The following is a 14650-nucleotide window of genomic DNA, read 5'->3' on the forward strand; positions in this document are numbered from 1 at the left end:
CAGTTCAATGGATGGCTGTGAGCCTCTACTTCTGTATCAGTCAGGTACTGTCAGAGCCTCTCAGGAGATAGCTATATCAGGCTAGACTGCCCTTCCTTCAGTCTCTGCTCCATAGTTAGTCTCTGCAACTCCTTCCGTGAGTATTTTGTTACTCTTTTAAGAAGGAATGAAATGTCCACATTTTGGTCTTCCTTTTTAAAATGCTCCTTCTGTAATAGGTTTGGCTACACACTGGGTATTTAAAACCTATGCAAATAAATTCTGTCATGAGGCGATCTCAGTCTAGTGTAAAAGCAGCTGTCATATAAATAAATAGAGGATTTCTGTAACCAGCAATATAGAAAGAGGCGTGAAAAGGCTCAGAAGCAAACACAGAAGGGCTCACAGAACTTTCCCAGACCAGGCAACTCTTTCATGGTAGCTTTGGGACAGAGTAGAGGGATGACTCAGCTGAAACAAAATGTCAGGGTAGGCAATGAAAAAGGAGTGAGCACATGGAGATTCTTGGAGGGAATAGTGAATTTGGAAGCCTGTTAGTAGGTTGGTATCGTTGGATTGTGCATGGAAAAGTGGGGTCAGAGAGAGGACTCACAAGAAAAATTAAAAGGACTTGGAAAAGGACTTATGCACATTTATATATTGTGCTAAACTTAATGAGAGACCATCAAACCCTTCAAGCAAGTGGGATGGTTTTTTCCGAGTAGTAAAGATTTTTCTAAAGACTATGTGAGGATGGATTTGAAAGTGGGATATTGATTGGAAAGATGTTACAGCATTCCACACCAGAGTCCAGAACATGATAGCATCCCTGAGTATCATGGGATGCCATGGATATGGAAGACTTTCTAGAGGTAGCATCGACAGGACTTCATAGTAAATTTGTCTGAGGAGGATACACGAAGAGCAAAGAACAAAATAACTTTCTATTTCTGTGAGTAGCTCCTTGTTTCAGACAAAAAGGTAGGGTAGAAATAAGATAGGAGAGGCAATTTTGTGGGTAAAATGAAGGGTTTTGGCACATTAAGCTGAAATCTGGAGTACTCATGAAGTTCAGTAACATGGATCGAGAGTAAGAAGATGGTTTGCGAATCACTACACCGTCCTACCTAGGACTGACTATACATGGTCTAATAGAAACTTTCTTTAAATTATATTAAAATACTTCAAATAACTTTAGTCTAGCAGATACAATATGTACAATAGTTTATTTTATTATTATTAGGTATAGAAAAATTAAAAAATATTTACATAAAAAGATAAAACATTTTTGTTTACTAGACCACTTCTCTACAACTATTTACTAGACTAAAACAGACAGTATATTGTTAACTCTATCTGCATATCAGATAACAGAGTGAAGAAATAAACAGAAAATTGTTACTAAAACTCCATCTTTGAGTACAACTAAGTCTCTAATCTTCATTTTACTAGTACTTAAAAAACGAGTATATATTCTACCTATAGAAGTTAGTTCAACTTAAACTTCTATAAAAAATTCAATAATATACATTAGTACATGCTCTCCATGTCTATATTTTTTTATACTTATGAAATAGGGTAAACACAGTACATACCACACACGGGCTTGCATTATATCTTTTTTCTAGTTATAGGCAGGTAAACTTTAACACATAGTATTTAATAAATATACATTTTATGCACACTCATTGGTAAGGGAGAAATATAAATTTGCATGTGCAGTCATTCAGATTAAAACACTTGGCATACACACACACACACACACACACACACAAAACACTTTGCACTTTGGAATGCAGACAAAGAGTTCAAATGGAATTCAGCTGTGGACGTGAGAATGTATGTTCAGTCGCTGGGCTCTGTGATGGCAATCTTCTGTACCATGTCAGACAGATTTTCTGACTCCAGATCTTCTTTGCCATTATCTGAGTTTCCTGATGAGCTATAACAGCCAGAGTCCCTCGGGCATTCCTCTAACTGTGATTCACTTAAGATGTCTGGTTTTGAGGAGAGAGGCACAGGTTCCTTTTCGTGCTCTGCAGCAGCTGGAAATGGAAAAAGTGTCCTGGTTAGGAAGAGCCACCACAACTTTTATATGACTGTATCCTTCCAAAATTATCCTATTTAAATTATTCCAATCTTGTGTTTATTACAATGGAAACTCATGTGAATGAAATACCCATTAATTTGCTATTAATAAGATTGGTACACTCATATATTCAAACTCTTGGATGTCAGCAACTGTTCATCACTCTTCACTTTTAGTTACATGTTATTCATGTGGACTGCTTATATGAACAAAGTCCAATATGGACTCTCCATTTACATTAATAGTATGTTGCCAAAGAAAGCAGATTGTATTCACAGTATGACAGACACATGGTCCAAATATATCTTAAGGGATCATTAGAAAAACTCAGGTGTAGTTTGAAGTATAATCCAAGTAGTTTTGATGAACAGTTCTGGATGAATATGTGGATATTTAACTAAAATATTCTTACTGTGAGCAATTATATAATAGTTTTTCAAATATTTAGAATTTAGCTCATGCTATTTGGAATATTTAAAATTGGCCTGCATTTGCATTCACCATAGAAATAAACAAATGGAAAAGAGGTAGCTTTATGAGTATAACACTCCAAATTTACTAGAGCTACTTTATGAAACTTTACTTTGTCTTTTACATCTTTGTAATTCCAACTAACAATAGTTTATTTCATGATTGATTCACGAACACATTCTTATATACAAAACATACATATTACATTTTAGAATAAAGACGATTAAAACTTGAGGAAAAGGTATCTTTACAGAACTGAGGCAACTTTTTATAATGTGACTCCTTTAAGGGCTCCTTTATCGTCAGCTGGCTCATTGCCAATGGGACGTTTTTCCTCTTTGATACCAGGTATAAGTATTTTGCTGCATCAACAGCCAAGATCTCCAGATAGAAAATGAATCTCTAGTTGTCATCTCTTAGCTCTGACAACAGTAGCACATCCTCTGTTTTCACTTAAGAGCTGGGATTTGTTGCTGCTCAATTAACTTCTCCCACACTGGGATGGATAACCAAGCACATAGATTTGTAGTTGAGGGCTACCAGAGCTATGCCTTAAATTCTCAATCACATTGTCCTGCACTTATGCAGTTCTAGTCAGAGGAAAATAAAACAAAGCTTCAATGTTTTCATTTGACTCATGTAGTAATAATTGCGTTCTTTTAAGGAATCTATTGTTATCTTACATGTCACATTCTGTTTTTCAAGAGCATTGTCTAGGATTCATCTTGACCCTCTTGGTTTATGCTTTGCCATCTATCTAATCCATCCTCACTAACCTCTGATGGACATGAGAACTGAGCCCTGGTGACATTGGGTATACCTGTATGTAGGGAAATAAGTTTCTTTTCCTGTATCAGAATGGTAGTAATTATGCATGGCATGTATAGAAGAGTTGAGAAAATAGATGGGTTAATATATTTTCTGAGTCTATTGTTACATGATAAATACTTGTTCAGAAAAGCTGAAACCACTTCCTGGTCTACTTGTTGTCAAGATGAAACACAACAGCCTTATCCTTTCCCAGAGGATTTTATTTTCAAAGCACAAAGCCAGATTTGCCCCATTTTCCAGAGTAAATTATTCCTGACATGTAATATCAATAGACTATATAATATAATGTATAAATAATATTCTCCTGGCAAGTGTTTGATACAACTTTCAAGTTTCCTGGTATTTTGCCATTGAAGTCTGGTGGTGTGAATAGTTTGATCCAAAATTCAACCACCTTGAAGTATTTGCTGTTTATTAGCAAAGACCCTTAAGTCAGAGGAGATGGACCTAGTAAGTGGACTAGATGAAGATCGCTCACTTGTATTTCCAAGTCCTACCTTATGGACAGGCAGCTGAGTGCAAGCCTCACTTTCTGAAGGGTTATTTTTGTCCTGTCTCTGCCTTTTCATCTAATGCTACTGAAAAGAAAGGAGTCAGTTCTGGGTTCCATTATCCCATTGCTTTTGGAGAAGGCTAGCCAGGCTGGCTTCTGTATACCCTGCCACATTTGCAGAGACCACCTTATTCAGAGTATCACCCTTTAGTCCTGCTGCTAGACAAAAGGCCACATTTTAAGTGTGGGTCCATTACCTTAAGGTAAAATGAAAAGCCCTACTTCTGTTCAGAACGAAATTCTAAGCAAAACTTGGAATCATAAGAACCATTTGCTCTTGGCTGCGTGTCCTATTCAGGTTGAGTAGAATTTGTTGAGAAGTTCTGAAGATAGACAACTGAGGCTCAAAGGCCTTTGATTTCCAAAATCATTTACACTTATCTTTAAAAAACAAAGCAAAACAAACCACTTAGCTTAGTTTCTATCCTCAGAAGATTCTACACATTGACCACAGATGGTCACAAAACAGTCCATAAAGTTCACCTTCCCAGAGCCCATCCATTGTTTTAGTAATGAAAGAACATTTGTTTGGTTTCCACCTGAGAAATGCTGTCTCCCTGTCTCTGAACTGTAGGAGTGGCTTTGTTTTAAATACAAGTTTGTTACTGTGAGAGCCTTTTTGTCTGCAATTTTTATGAAAAAAAAAAAAAGAAAGTCATTTCTCAGCCTGAACATTAAGCAGCGCAGTAATTTACAGAACAGCAGTGATTTGCTAATGGTTTCCTCGTCAAGTGAAAACATGACTGTTCGCCTCAGATGCCTCCCACCAGGCCTGCAATGATTTCAGGCAGGTTATCAGCTGGAGCCCCTCAACTGTAACTATAAAAAGAAAAGGCGGGTCATTATACAGCACCATGGAGAGGACAGCTCCTTAGCACCCCAGCTTTGCATTTCGAGGGCCAGATTTCCTTGTTCTTTTTTATCTTGACACTAATGTCAGAGAGTGCTAGAAATGCGGGTCCTAGGCTTCTGTTGTTATTTTCTTTGTTTGGGTTTTCTTTTTTGCCTACAGAGAAAATAAACTCACAGTAATGTATTCATATTTTCTTTCTAAGTCATTTAGAATGTTCATGTGTCAGCAAAACAGAGCAAGGCTAACTGGCCTACCTAGAAATGGAAACCACAACCTACATCAGCTATGTCCTTGGTAATCATCTCAGCTAACCAGGCAAACCACACATTGTAAAAAGAAACAGTTTAATGCTAAAATTATGGACTTCCCAGTGCACTTCGGAGTGTATCTTTACATACTAAAACATTTCTGGTGAAAACGTTAAAAACAAAACAAAACAACACATATATTCTATACTATGTTATTTAAGCTATATAAGAGCATATGTTCATATAATTAATAAACAAATGGAAGTATTCAAATATTAGGTGGATTTTCTGCTATTTCTCAGATATCTATAATATTTTAATATTATACTCATTTTTAGATAGTGGGAAAGTTAAAATAGTATATTTTACTAAATATAGCCACAGAATGGTTTGAAAATTTCCCAGAAGCTATGTATTTTCAAATGTAAGTATGATGAAATATTAGTAATTATTGATGTTTCTCTTATTGTAATCACTCAATAATCACAATAAACTTTAGAATTCAGTTCTATATGCTACATAATGAAAATGAAATTACCATGTTAAGAAAGATTATTTAGAAGATATTTTATTTTCTACGAAAAATCTTAGAGAATTACATATGGTCTGTGAATCAAAAATCATAGATTTAAGATTGTTATCAATGTTGAAAAATGGCATAGTGATTAAAACCTAAGACAGCTAGTATAATTATCATAAAATAATTATATTGGAGTTATGACATTTAATTAATTAAGTGTAGGCAGTCTCAATTATACCTGAAGTGAAGAATACTGTAAAGACATAAAACTTGATCCTTTTCCTGGGAAGAACATCCCAGTCTCTAAAGAAAACCGTCCTCCCAGTTCTGATACATCAACCAAAGAGTACACATGGTGGGACTCATGGATCCAGCTGCATATGTAACAGAGGATGGCCTAGTCGGTCATCAATGGGTGGAGAGGCCCTTGGTCCTGTGAAGGTCTATGCCCTAGTGTAGGGGAATGCCAGGGCCAGGAAGTGGAAGAGGGTGGGTTGCTGAGCAGGAGGAGGGGGAAAGGAACAGGGTTTTTTGTTTTTGTTTTTGATATTTTTTTCGGAGGGGTAACTGGGAGAGGAGATATCATTTGAAATGTAAATAAAGAAAATAATAAAAAAAAATAAAGTTCAAAGTTCTGATGGAAGCAGATGCAGAGACTCACAGCCAAGCATTAGGCAGAGTTCAGGAAGTCCTGCTGGGAGGAAGGATTGTAGGAGGGGGGGATCAAGGACACACACAGACAGAAAGCAAAAAACGAAAACAAAAACCAAAGAACCTGACTCCTAAGGACTCACAGAGACTGAACCCATAACCGGGGAGCCTGCATGAGTCTGCCCTACATTTCTGCACATCTGTTAAACTTTTGCAGCTTAGTCTTCTTGTGGGATTTCTAACAGTGGTAATAGGGGCTATCTCTGACTCTTTTGCCTGCTTCTGAGACCCTTTTCCTCATACTGGTTGCCTCATCTAGGCTTAATATGAGAGGAGATGTCTAATCTTACTTCAACATGATAAATCATGTTTGGTGGATATCCATGCAAAGCCAGCTCTTTTCTGGAGGGAAATGGAGGATTAGTGAAAGGAGGGGAGAGGAAGAGAGAAGGTGGGGGCAAGGACCTGGAAGGAAGGGGGGAAACTAATAAGTAATAATAGTTATTTTTTTAAAAAAAGTTTAAGATTCAATGAAGGCTAGAACTTCCCATTTTTGCTTGACCTTTCAGGTTTTTAACCCCAAATTCCCCAGAATTTTAACTTTACTATTTTGTTTGCTTTAAATGTAAAACAAAACAAAACAAAATAGAAAGAAATGATTCTGTGATTCCCCAAATGCCTGTCCAAAAAGTAAGTTATTAATGGAAAAGTTAGTTTTACACTGATAAAATAATATTTACACTTGTTAAATTCAAATTAAAGATGACCAAAAGGGATTTTTATGAACTCATGAAAGTAATGAAGGCACTGCTTGGCTTTCTGTGGCTGTGGTCCATCACCATTGAAGAGAAATAGGCGTATACCTTTTAGGATGGCGACAAACCCATTCAGGTTTGAGCTGCATTTGAGTCCCAAACACTCAGACAAATTCTATAGTCTCAGACTGTTAAGACAAAACCCTTTCTTCCCTTCAGTTTCCTCATGTCAGTGACTTAGCCACAGTGACAATAAAAACAGAATGAATCATTTATTGTTATGCACATATGTTCATATCAGTATCAGGCTCTTCATATCTTCAAAATATCTTGTTTTTATGGTATGTCTTAATTCTCATAACAAACTAATTGGTAGAATTTTAAGTTGTGAACTAGACCTACTAAGGTTTAAGCTAACGTTTTTTTGGTAACTTTAATGGAAAAATCCTATACCTTGAACTGCTGTATAAACTATCCATACATTAGAATTTCAATTGTATATAGAGTTGCCTTCCAAAAATTATTTGCACTCTTGCGCAAACATGCATATATCACTAGTATGTCCATGAAATAAGTCTTGACCACATCCCAAACTTTTCATTTGCCTGTTTGCAGAACTGATGCATGCAGGGTGGGCGGGCATGCAGCATTGCTTTACATCCTCAGGCAAAACTCTTCCTCATTTGTAAGTCTCTTTACTTTGAATCCTCACTCAGTATGTCAAGTCTGTAAGCACTTGCTAGACTCCTACTAGATAAGAAGCGGGACTAGGAGCTTCAGAAAAGCACCTTTTAGACAATTTCATCTCATTTGACTGAAGTGATCCTCTCAAAGCCATGCCTAGGCTAGGTCACAGTCACACTGTAGAATAAAAACAAATAAAGAATCTCTCTCTCTCTCTCTCTCTCTCTCTGTGTGTGTGTGTGTGTGTGTGTGTGTGTGAGAGAGAGAGAGAGAGAGAGAGAAAGACATTACAGTAATTTTTAAGATGCTGATTTGAAAATTCTTCTCACTAGAAATGACTCTCTAAAGAAAGGGTAAAAATGTTTTGATTTCACTTTATTTTTATTATGTAGAATAGGTTGTTTGTCATAAAGGAAACCTCAGATAGTAACAATAAAAATAAATCTCAAGGAATTAAATCCTAAAGCCAAACAGCTATGGCCAAAAATATATTAAATTATGTATGTGTGTGTATGTATGTGTAAACAAATGCCAATAAAACATCTGTCCATATCCTCTACTGGTTTATGTAAACAATTATTGCATTTTTTTTCTAAAAATGTGTACCATTTTTGAATCAAAAATCAAATTCTATGCCAGGTAGGTTACAAAACCCAGATACACATGTCAGGAACTAGACACCAGGTTAGACTGGCAAGCCGCTGGACCAACTGCTGGACGACTGTCTGGCATCACTACAGATCTTCCCTCTGGCAGCTCGTGTTCCAGCTCCTGACAGGGCCCTCCCATTTGCTCTGCATCAACTTGGGCAGGCAGGAAGGTACAACAGGGGATGGTAGAGCAATGAGGAGCTGCTGTGACCACAGCTGGTGCCAACCAGCTGGCACACAACCCACCCTTTACCCTTCCTCCTCTCTTGGCACCGAAATCAAAACTTACAAGTACCTAAAATATCCGGAGTAGCAATTCTGCAATGTTGGCTTATTTTGTTACTATTATTTTTCAATTTCAATTTTAATTAACCCTGAATGTAAGAAATGTATCATCCTTTAACCTAAAGACCGTTGTACTTATTTTGGTAGACACATTTTAAGACACATCAACACAATTCCAAAACTACAGAAAGGAACTGTAGAAGAAACAGAAACTCTAGACTATAAACAGCAGATAACTGTTTTATTCTACAGGAACATTTCTGAGTAAGATAATGGGGCTTTAAATATTTATTTGTAGAGCACCTCCAGGAAAACACACTACATACACACGCACACACACACATACACACACACACATACACACACACACCATTCTCTCCAAGTTGATGGGAACATTGCCTCTCAAAGCAGAGACTAATTTTAAAGGAAGAATAGGAGGAAAGATTGTGGCTCCAAAGAGGATAGGAACTCCACAGGAAGACCAACAGAATCAACTAACCTGGACCCTTAGGGCTTCCAGAGTTGGAACCACCAACCAAAGAATATAAACGGGCTGGACCTAGGCCTCCCCACACATATGTAGCAGATGTGCAGCTTGGTTATCTTGTGGGTCCCGAAAAACTGGAAGAGGGGCTATCCCAAAAGCTGTTGCCTGTACGTGGGATATGTTCTTCTAGTTGAGCTGCCTTGTCTGGCCTCAGTAGGAAATGAAGCACATCACAGAGACTTGATACAGGTGGAGGGGGCAGGAGGCATGTACCCACTCGGAGGAGAAGGGAGAAGGAGGGGGAAAATTGTGAGAGAGGGTGATGGTGACAGGGAGGTGGGCAGTGAGAAGGATGTAAAGTGAATAAGTAAAAATAAATAAATTAATAAAATTTTGAAAATCCCTTTATAGCTACAGGAATCCTTATAGGCACAAAGTAAACCAACCCTGCATTTTCTGTTCTCCTGTGAGCTGGGTCACAGCTCCCTTTTCGTCTCCTACCTTTTCTATAGTCCCAAGTAGAAGAGTCAATGAGTTTATCCTGTTCAGTGATTATGTGATGTGGGAGTGAATTTGGAATATCTCTAATTGTCCCACTGGGACTGCAGAACCCCAAAGTCATCATTGTCCTCCTGCAGTAACCCTGTGATCATCTCAAATACCTCTCAATTACCCTTCTATCAGCTAGTAGGAGAAGAATTGTGCCTCCTGCCAAGCAGTGGCCTAAAATATTTAATCCAGTTTACATTTTAAAGGTCAAAGTGAGAGCAGTACTGTCTATCTATTTCTGGGCCAAGAAAAACTAAAAGTTGTTTTTTTTTTTTTCTCTCAATTTTAAATTGCTGTTCCCCACACTGTGTCCTATCTCCTGTCCTCTTCAAATTCCTGATATATTAAAGATTCACACAGGCTTACCACAAGGTTTTAATACTCAAGACATATGCTCAGTTTGCTTAGTTTGAATGACTGGAAAAGCCAAAACTCTCCAAATGTTCAACCCAACAATGGAAAAACATAGGCATTAACTGGCCTCACTGAGGTGTTCAGATTCAACGACAGAACTACAGTTACATGCATAAAAGGGGGGTAATTTATGTGGCCCGTTCTTTTCAAAGAGCTATTTTTAGTCTGACTGTGAAAAACATTTGTTTTTCTTTTTAATGATGTTGCATTTTTTATATAACCATATATTCAAGGTCTTTATCATTCAAGGAACATGAAGGTTGTGCATTTAATCTCCAGCTTGGTTGTAGAAGATGTGATTCACAAAGTCGGAGAGATAAAAATAAGCCTGTGGAAGCACGGTGCCGCGTCATCAGAATTCACCATCTTATCAACAGATGCAAGTCATTCTCCTTTATTTCTTAAGTGAAGCAGTTTCATATGAGATAAATAGCTTTCCGTCAGAGAAGCCTAACAAGTGAAATGCATCTTTTTGACATGTGTATTCTAATGCTACTTTATACCCTAAGGTTAAAATAAGAATAACCTCAGAGTTGTCTGTTGAAAGGGACACAAGTCACATCTGCATTTCTCTGGTTTGTGTCCTGAGCACAGGGGCTTGGTGCGCATGCTTATGCAGAAGAGGATCTCCGTGAGTAATTAGCATCTCTTGACTTTCAAGGACCACACTCTAAAGTCTTATACAGGGACATCATTTCTGAGATCTGTCCTTTCCGGATGTCTAACAGTGAACACCACACAATGTTTCTAGACAATGGCATGTTGTTTTCAGAGACCAGGAAAGTCTGGAACGTATATAATCTGGGAGACTACGTCCTAAATATATGGGCTGGAAAAAAACTACTTAACTATTTATGCTTTAATTTTTTTCTACCTCACAAGCTAATATTTTGGGTCAGAAGTTAATACAATTGCATCTAGCTCTCAGATGGTTACCTCTTGTAAGTCATTTTTCTCTGGGTAGCATAGACAGGTAATGAGAGATACAGATGGACATGGGTGACTCTACCTTTCCTTTGTCAGCTCCTTCTGCGTACTGTTTGTCCCTGAAAGCACTGTGGGCTAGGACCTACGCCTTTCCTTCACAAACCCTGCTGCAAGGCAGTTTGTGGTAGCTTCTACCCTCTCAGAGAGGGAGGGAATGATATGCCTACTTTTCTTCAACACCAATTCTCTCTCCGTGTGTGTCTTTCTGTGTGTCTCACTATTTCTCTCTCTGCCTCTCTATTCTCTCTGTCTCTCTATTTCCCTGTCTCTTTCTGTCTAATTTCTGTCTTGCTGTCTCTGTCTCTCTGTCTGTCTCTTTCTGTCTCTCTCTTCTGTCTCAAAACCAATAGCAATCTGTATAATGTAAACTGACCTTAAATTCTTCATCCTTCTGACTCAACCTACTGAGTGGTGAACTGAATTTGTGCTCCCTCCCTGATATGGAATGCTCAAATAATATCCTTTTGGAAATCGATGAATTAGCAGAAAATTTCCATTTTAGAATATTTATTTATTTTTATATTTACTGGGCTGCGCCTGCAGGATGAAACTCTGAACTTTCCAGCAACGCCTTGGATCACAGACCCACCTCTCCTCTTTATCTACTTGTTTCCCTCCTTTAAAGTCTACTTTTGAATATTTCCATCAGTTGGAAATAGGACAAAATAGATGTTTGAATAGTAACTATTTTCAAACATCCAGAGATTCCCCCTTTTCTCCATGTACTTCATGCCCACAGTCTTTTAGAAATTCTTGGCTATGTCACTACGCAAGATCAACATGAGAAACTTACAGAGTTAGTGTCTTAGCTCACAGGGTCTAGTGAGGAGCCATGGACTCAAATGACAGGAAGTAAAAGAAGCTGTGTGTACTGAGGGGTATCCCTGCATCAGTTCACACGGGTCGATCTTATCCGGGCTCCTGCTACTGAATAAGCTATCCCCGTTTCTAAGTCAGTCTTTGCCTGCTTTTTGCCTCCATCCTCCTCCTGTGATCTTCTCCTAGTCCCCAGAAATAAATCTTTATAAACTCAAGCCTACAATCATTTCTTCCTGCACTGGGCTAGTCATGCATGCCTACGATGTGGGTAAAGGATAAATATCTGTGCAAACCCGAGAGTGCAAATATGAAAAAAGTAAGGAAGTGTCTCGAGAAGTATGCTAACTCCTACTGCACATGAAATGAATATAGACAGACTGCACCTTAATGTGATAGAACACATGAAATCAGGTACAGGATAACTCACGAAAGAGGTCAAGTGGCCTGATTGCTATACACGACTCTGCACTCCTTGCTCATTATCTGAGGTGTTTCTTTCAGGGCTAAGAAGCCCAGCATGGCATTCCAAACCTCTCAGAGAGGGAGGTTGGAATCCTCCCTCTCTGAAATCACTAGGAACTTGAGTTTGAGACACAAGGCACTTCCTGCCTCAGGTTCTCACCTTAAACAGGGAGATTTACTGTCCGTCTGAGCTGGGAACTGCACTCAGGACAAGAATAAATGTATAGACCTTGGAATGAAGCCTTACTATGTTTACATGTTTGAAGAAAGTAATGAAAAGCTACTGTTAGTACTATTTTTGAAAGAGAAGGCAGATTGGATGGTTTAAACTACTTTTAAGCTTTAAAGTTAGTTTCCATTCTCTCTCTCTCTCTCTCTCTCTCTCTCTCTCTCTCTCTCTTTCTCTCTCTCTCTCAAGTTCCATACATTGTATTCACATCATTTACACCCCTCCTCTTCCAACTTCTACCATGTTTCCTGAACCTCCTGTCTATGATTTTTGTTTCCAAGTACACACAACAATAACAACAACTATGCATATGTAGCTGTGCAGTCTAATTAGCATTTTTCTTAGAGCTGAGGCTTCATTTTTTTTCATTTCAAAATATTCTGCGGTATGTGGTGGCACACCCTCAAGGCCAGGCTACAGCTTGACTAGATTTAATAGAAATGGTGGAATGGGCAATTGTAAAAATGAAAGCTACTCTGTTTTTAAAACCCAGCTGCTATAACTTGTACTCAGCCATAAATGAGTCTGCATTTTCGATTTCATCTTCAGTTTATATTTACAAATACAGAGAGCCACCTCTGATAATAAGAGTGAGCTCTGAATAGTATTGCAAGCTATTATAACATTTACAAAGAGTAACACAAACACCCACAGGATGTGACTCTATGGTAATGAAGTGAATTTTCCTGTGTGGTGGCGAAGGCTCATGAGCCTAGAGCCAGGTTCTGTGTTGTGTTGCAGAAGACATGTGTGGCATTACTTACTAATGGCTCATGCTGTCACTAGGATATTGGTCCCTAAGTCCCTTGGTCTTTGAGAATGCAGGCATCCAATTGTGTGTAAATTGATAGCTTGGCAGAATCAAAACAAGAGACCCAGAGAAATCTTTTCTTTTCCAAAGAACATACTGGAAGTCTTTTCTGTAATTGTAAATTTGGCCCAGAGTTGTACCCAGTATTACGTAAAAATAACCTCATGCTATGGGAAAGAACGCTATATATGATTTTTAGTAAATGAGGCTGAGGCTTTGCTTTTACTGATTCCACTGTTCTCATTAAGGCGTGGTGACTGGGAGGAGACAGAAGGGGTGTGTACACTTACTTTCTTCATCCAGGAGACTCTCGGCAGCAGACAGTAGCCTCACCCTGTCTTCTGGATCAGCAATGTTTAATTCAATGAGATGACTTTCTTTGATATCCTTCAAGTCATCCAGGGTCTCATAGCCATTGAGCAGAAGTGTTGAAGTATATTCCTGTAGGAGGAGAGAAAAGCATATAATCTGTAACTAGTAGGACTCAAATACTTATTTTCTCTAAATTGAAAGTAAGTATAGAAGTGCCTGTGAAAACCAACACACAAATGTAACTTTCGCCTAACACCATTTTCCTTAAACTAATTTCCCACAAACAAACTCAAGGGCGTCTGAGAGACAAGACTGTAAGTTCTTAACCTTCCGAAGGGCAAATGTAGAGCAGAAATAATCACTGGAATCTACAATGGTGGTAAATTGTGGGTCATTTACCAGCTGAATCGTCTCTCCCAGCTGGCACTTTTACTTCATACATAGTTAAATTGACACAGACAACATTTTAAGAGTTTTTCAATAGAATATTTCTAATAGATTAAGTTACTGAAATATTTCTGAACCAATCTCTCTTTTTGATTTCTTGGTCATGGAAATAAATATTCTCATTATCTTCTTAGTGTAGCTTAAAAATGAACTTGAGCTTCACTGAGCTGGATCAGTCGGGAAACTGTGTCCAAGGTTGACGACCTAAATAAATTAGGTTCCAGAACACAAAATGGTAAGAGATTCACGCTTGCAACTTTTCTCTGACTTATATACACATACACACATGCATACACAGACACACACACACACACACACACAGAGACACACACACAGACACAAGCACACAAAACAAATACATGAATATATTTAAAAAGTAAAAGTAAACTTAAAACAGACAGAATTCTGTATTCAAAAGGAGTTTATCATTTTAACTGATTAAAAGTATTATATATCTAATGAATCACAGACTGGTTTAATATATTTTTTTAAATAAATATTTTTTATTTACATGTAAATTTCTCCATTCCCAGTTTCCCCTCCAAAAAACAAAGAAACAAACAA

At 38.0% G+C, this 14650-nt stretch overlaps 2 protein-coding genes across 2 annotated transcripts in view; one reads left to right on the plus strand and one right to left on the minus strand.

Moving 5' to 3' along the window:
* Window positions 1–14650, plus strand: part of Rbm11 (RNA binding motif protein 11) — a 272518-nt gene that overhangs the window by 235019 nt on the left and 22849 nt on the right. The gene's annotated exons all lie outside the window — the stretch shown is intronic.
* Samsn1 (SAM domain, SH3 domain and nuclear localization signals 1) overlaps window positions 1187–14650 on the minus strand; it is a 55951-nt gene continuing 42487 nt past the window's right edge. Inside the window, exons 7-8 of the mRNA XM_031364265.1 lie at window positions 13618–13768; window positions 1187–2024 (exon numbers count right to left, since the gene is read on the minus strand). Coding sequence (XP_031220125.1) covers window positions 1825–2024; window positions 13618–13768 — 351 coding nt within the window. The 3' untranslated portion in view covers window positions 1187–1824. The remainder of the gene's footprint in view (window positions 2025–13617; window positions 13769–14650) is intronic.

The sequence above is a fragment of the Mastomys coucha genome, unplaced genomic scaffold (genome assembly GCF_008632895.1).
Source record: "Mastomys coucha isolate ucsf_1 unplaced genomic scaffold, UCSF_Mcou_1 pScaffold12, whole genome shotgun sequence".
Taxonomy (NCBI): domain Eukaryota; kingdom Metazoa; phylum Chordata; class Mammalia; order Rodentia; family Muridae; genus Mastomys; species Mastomys coucha.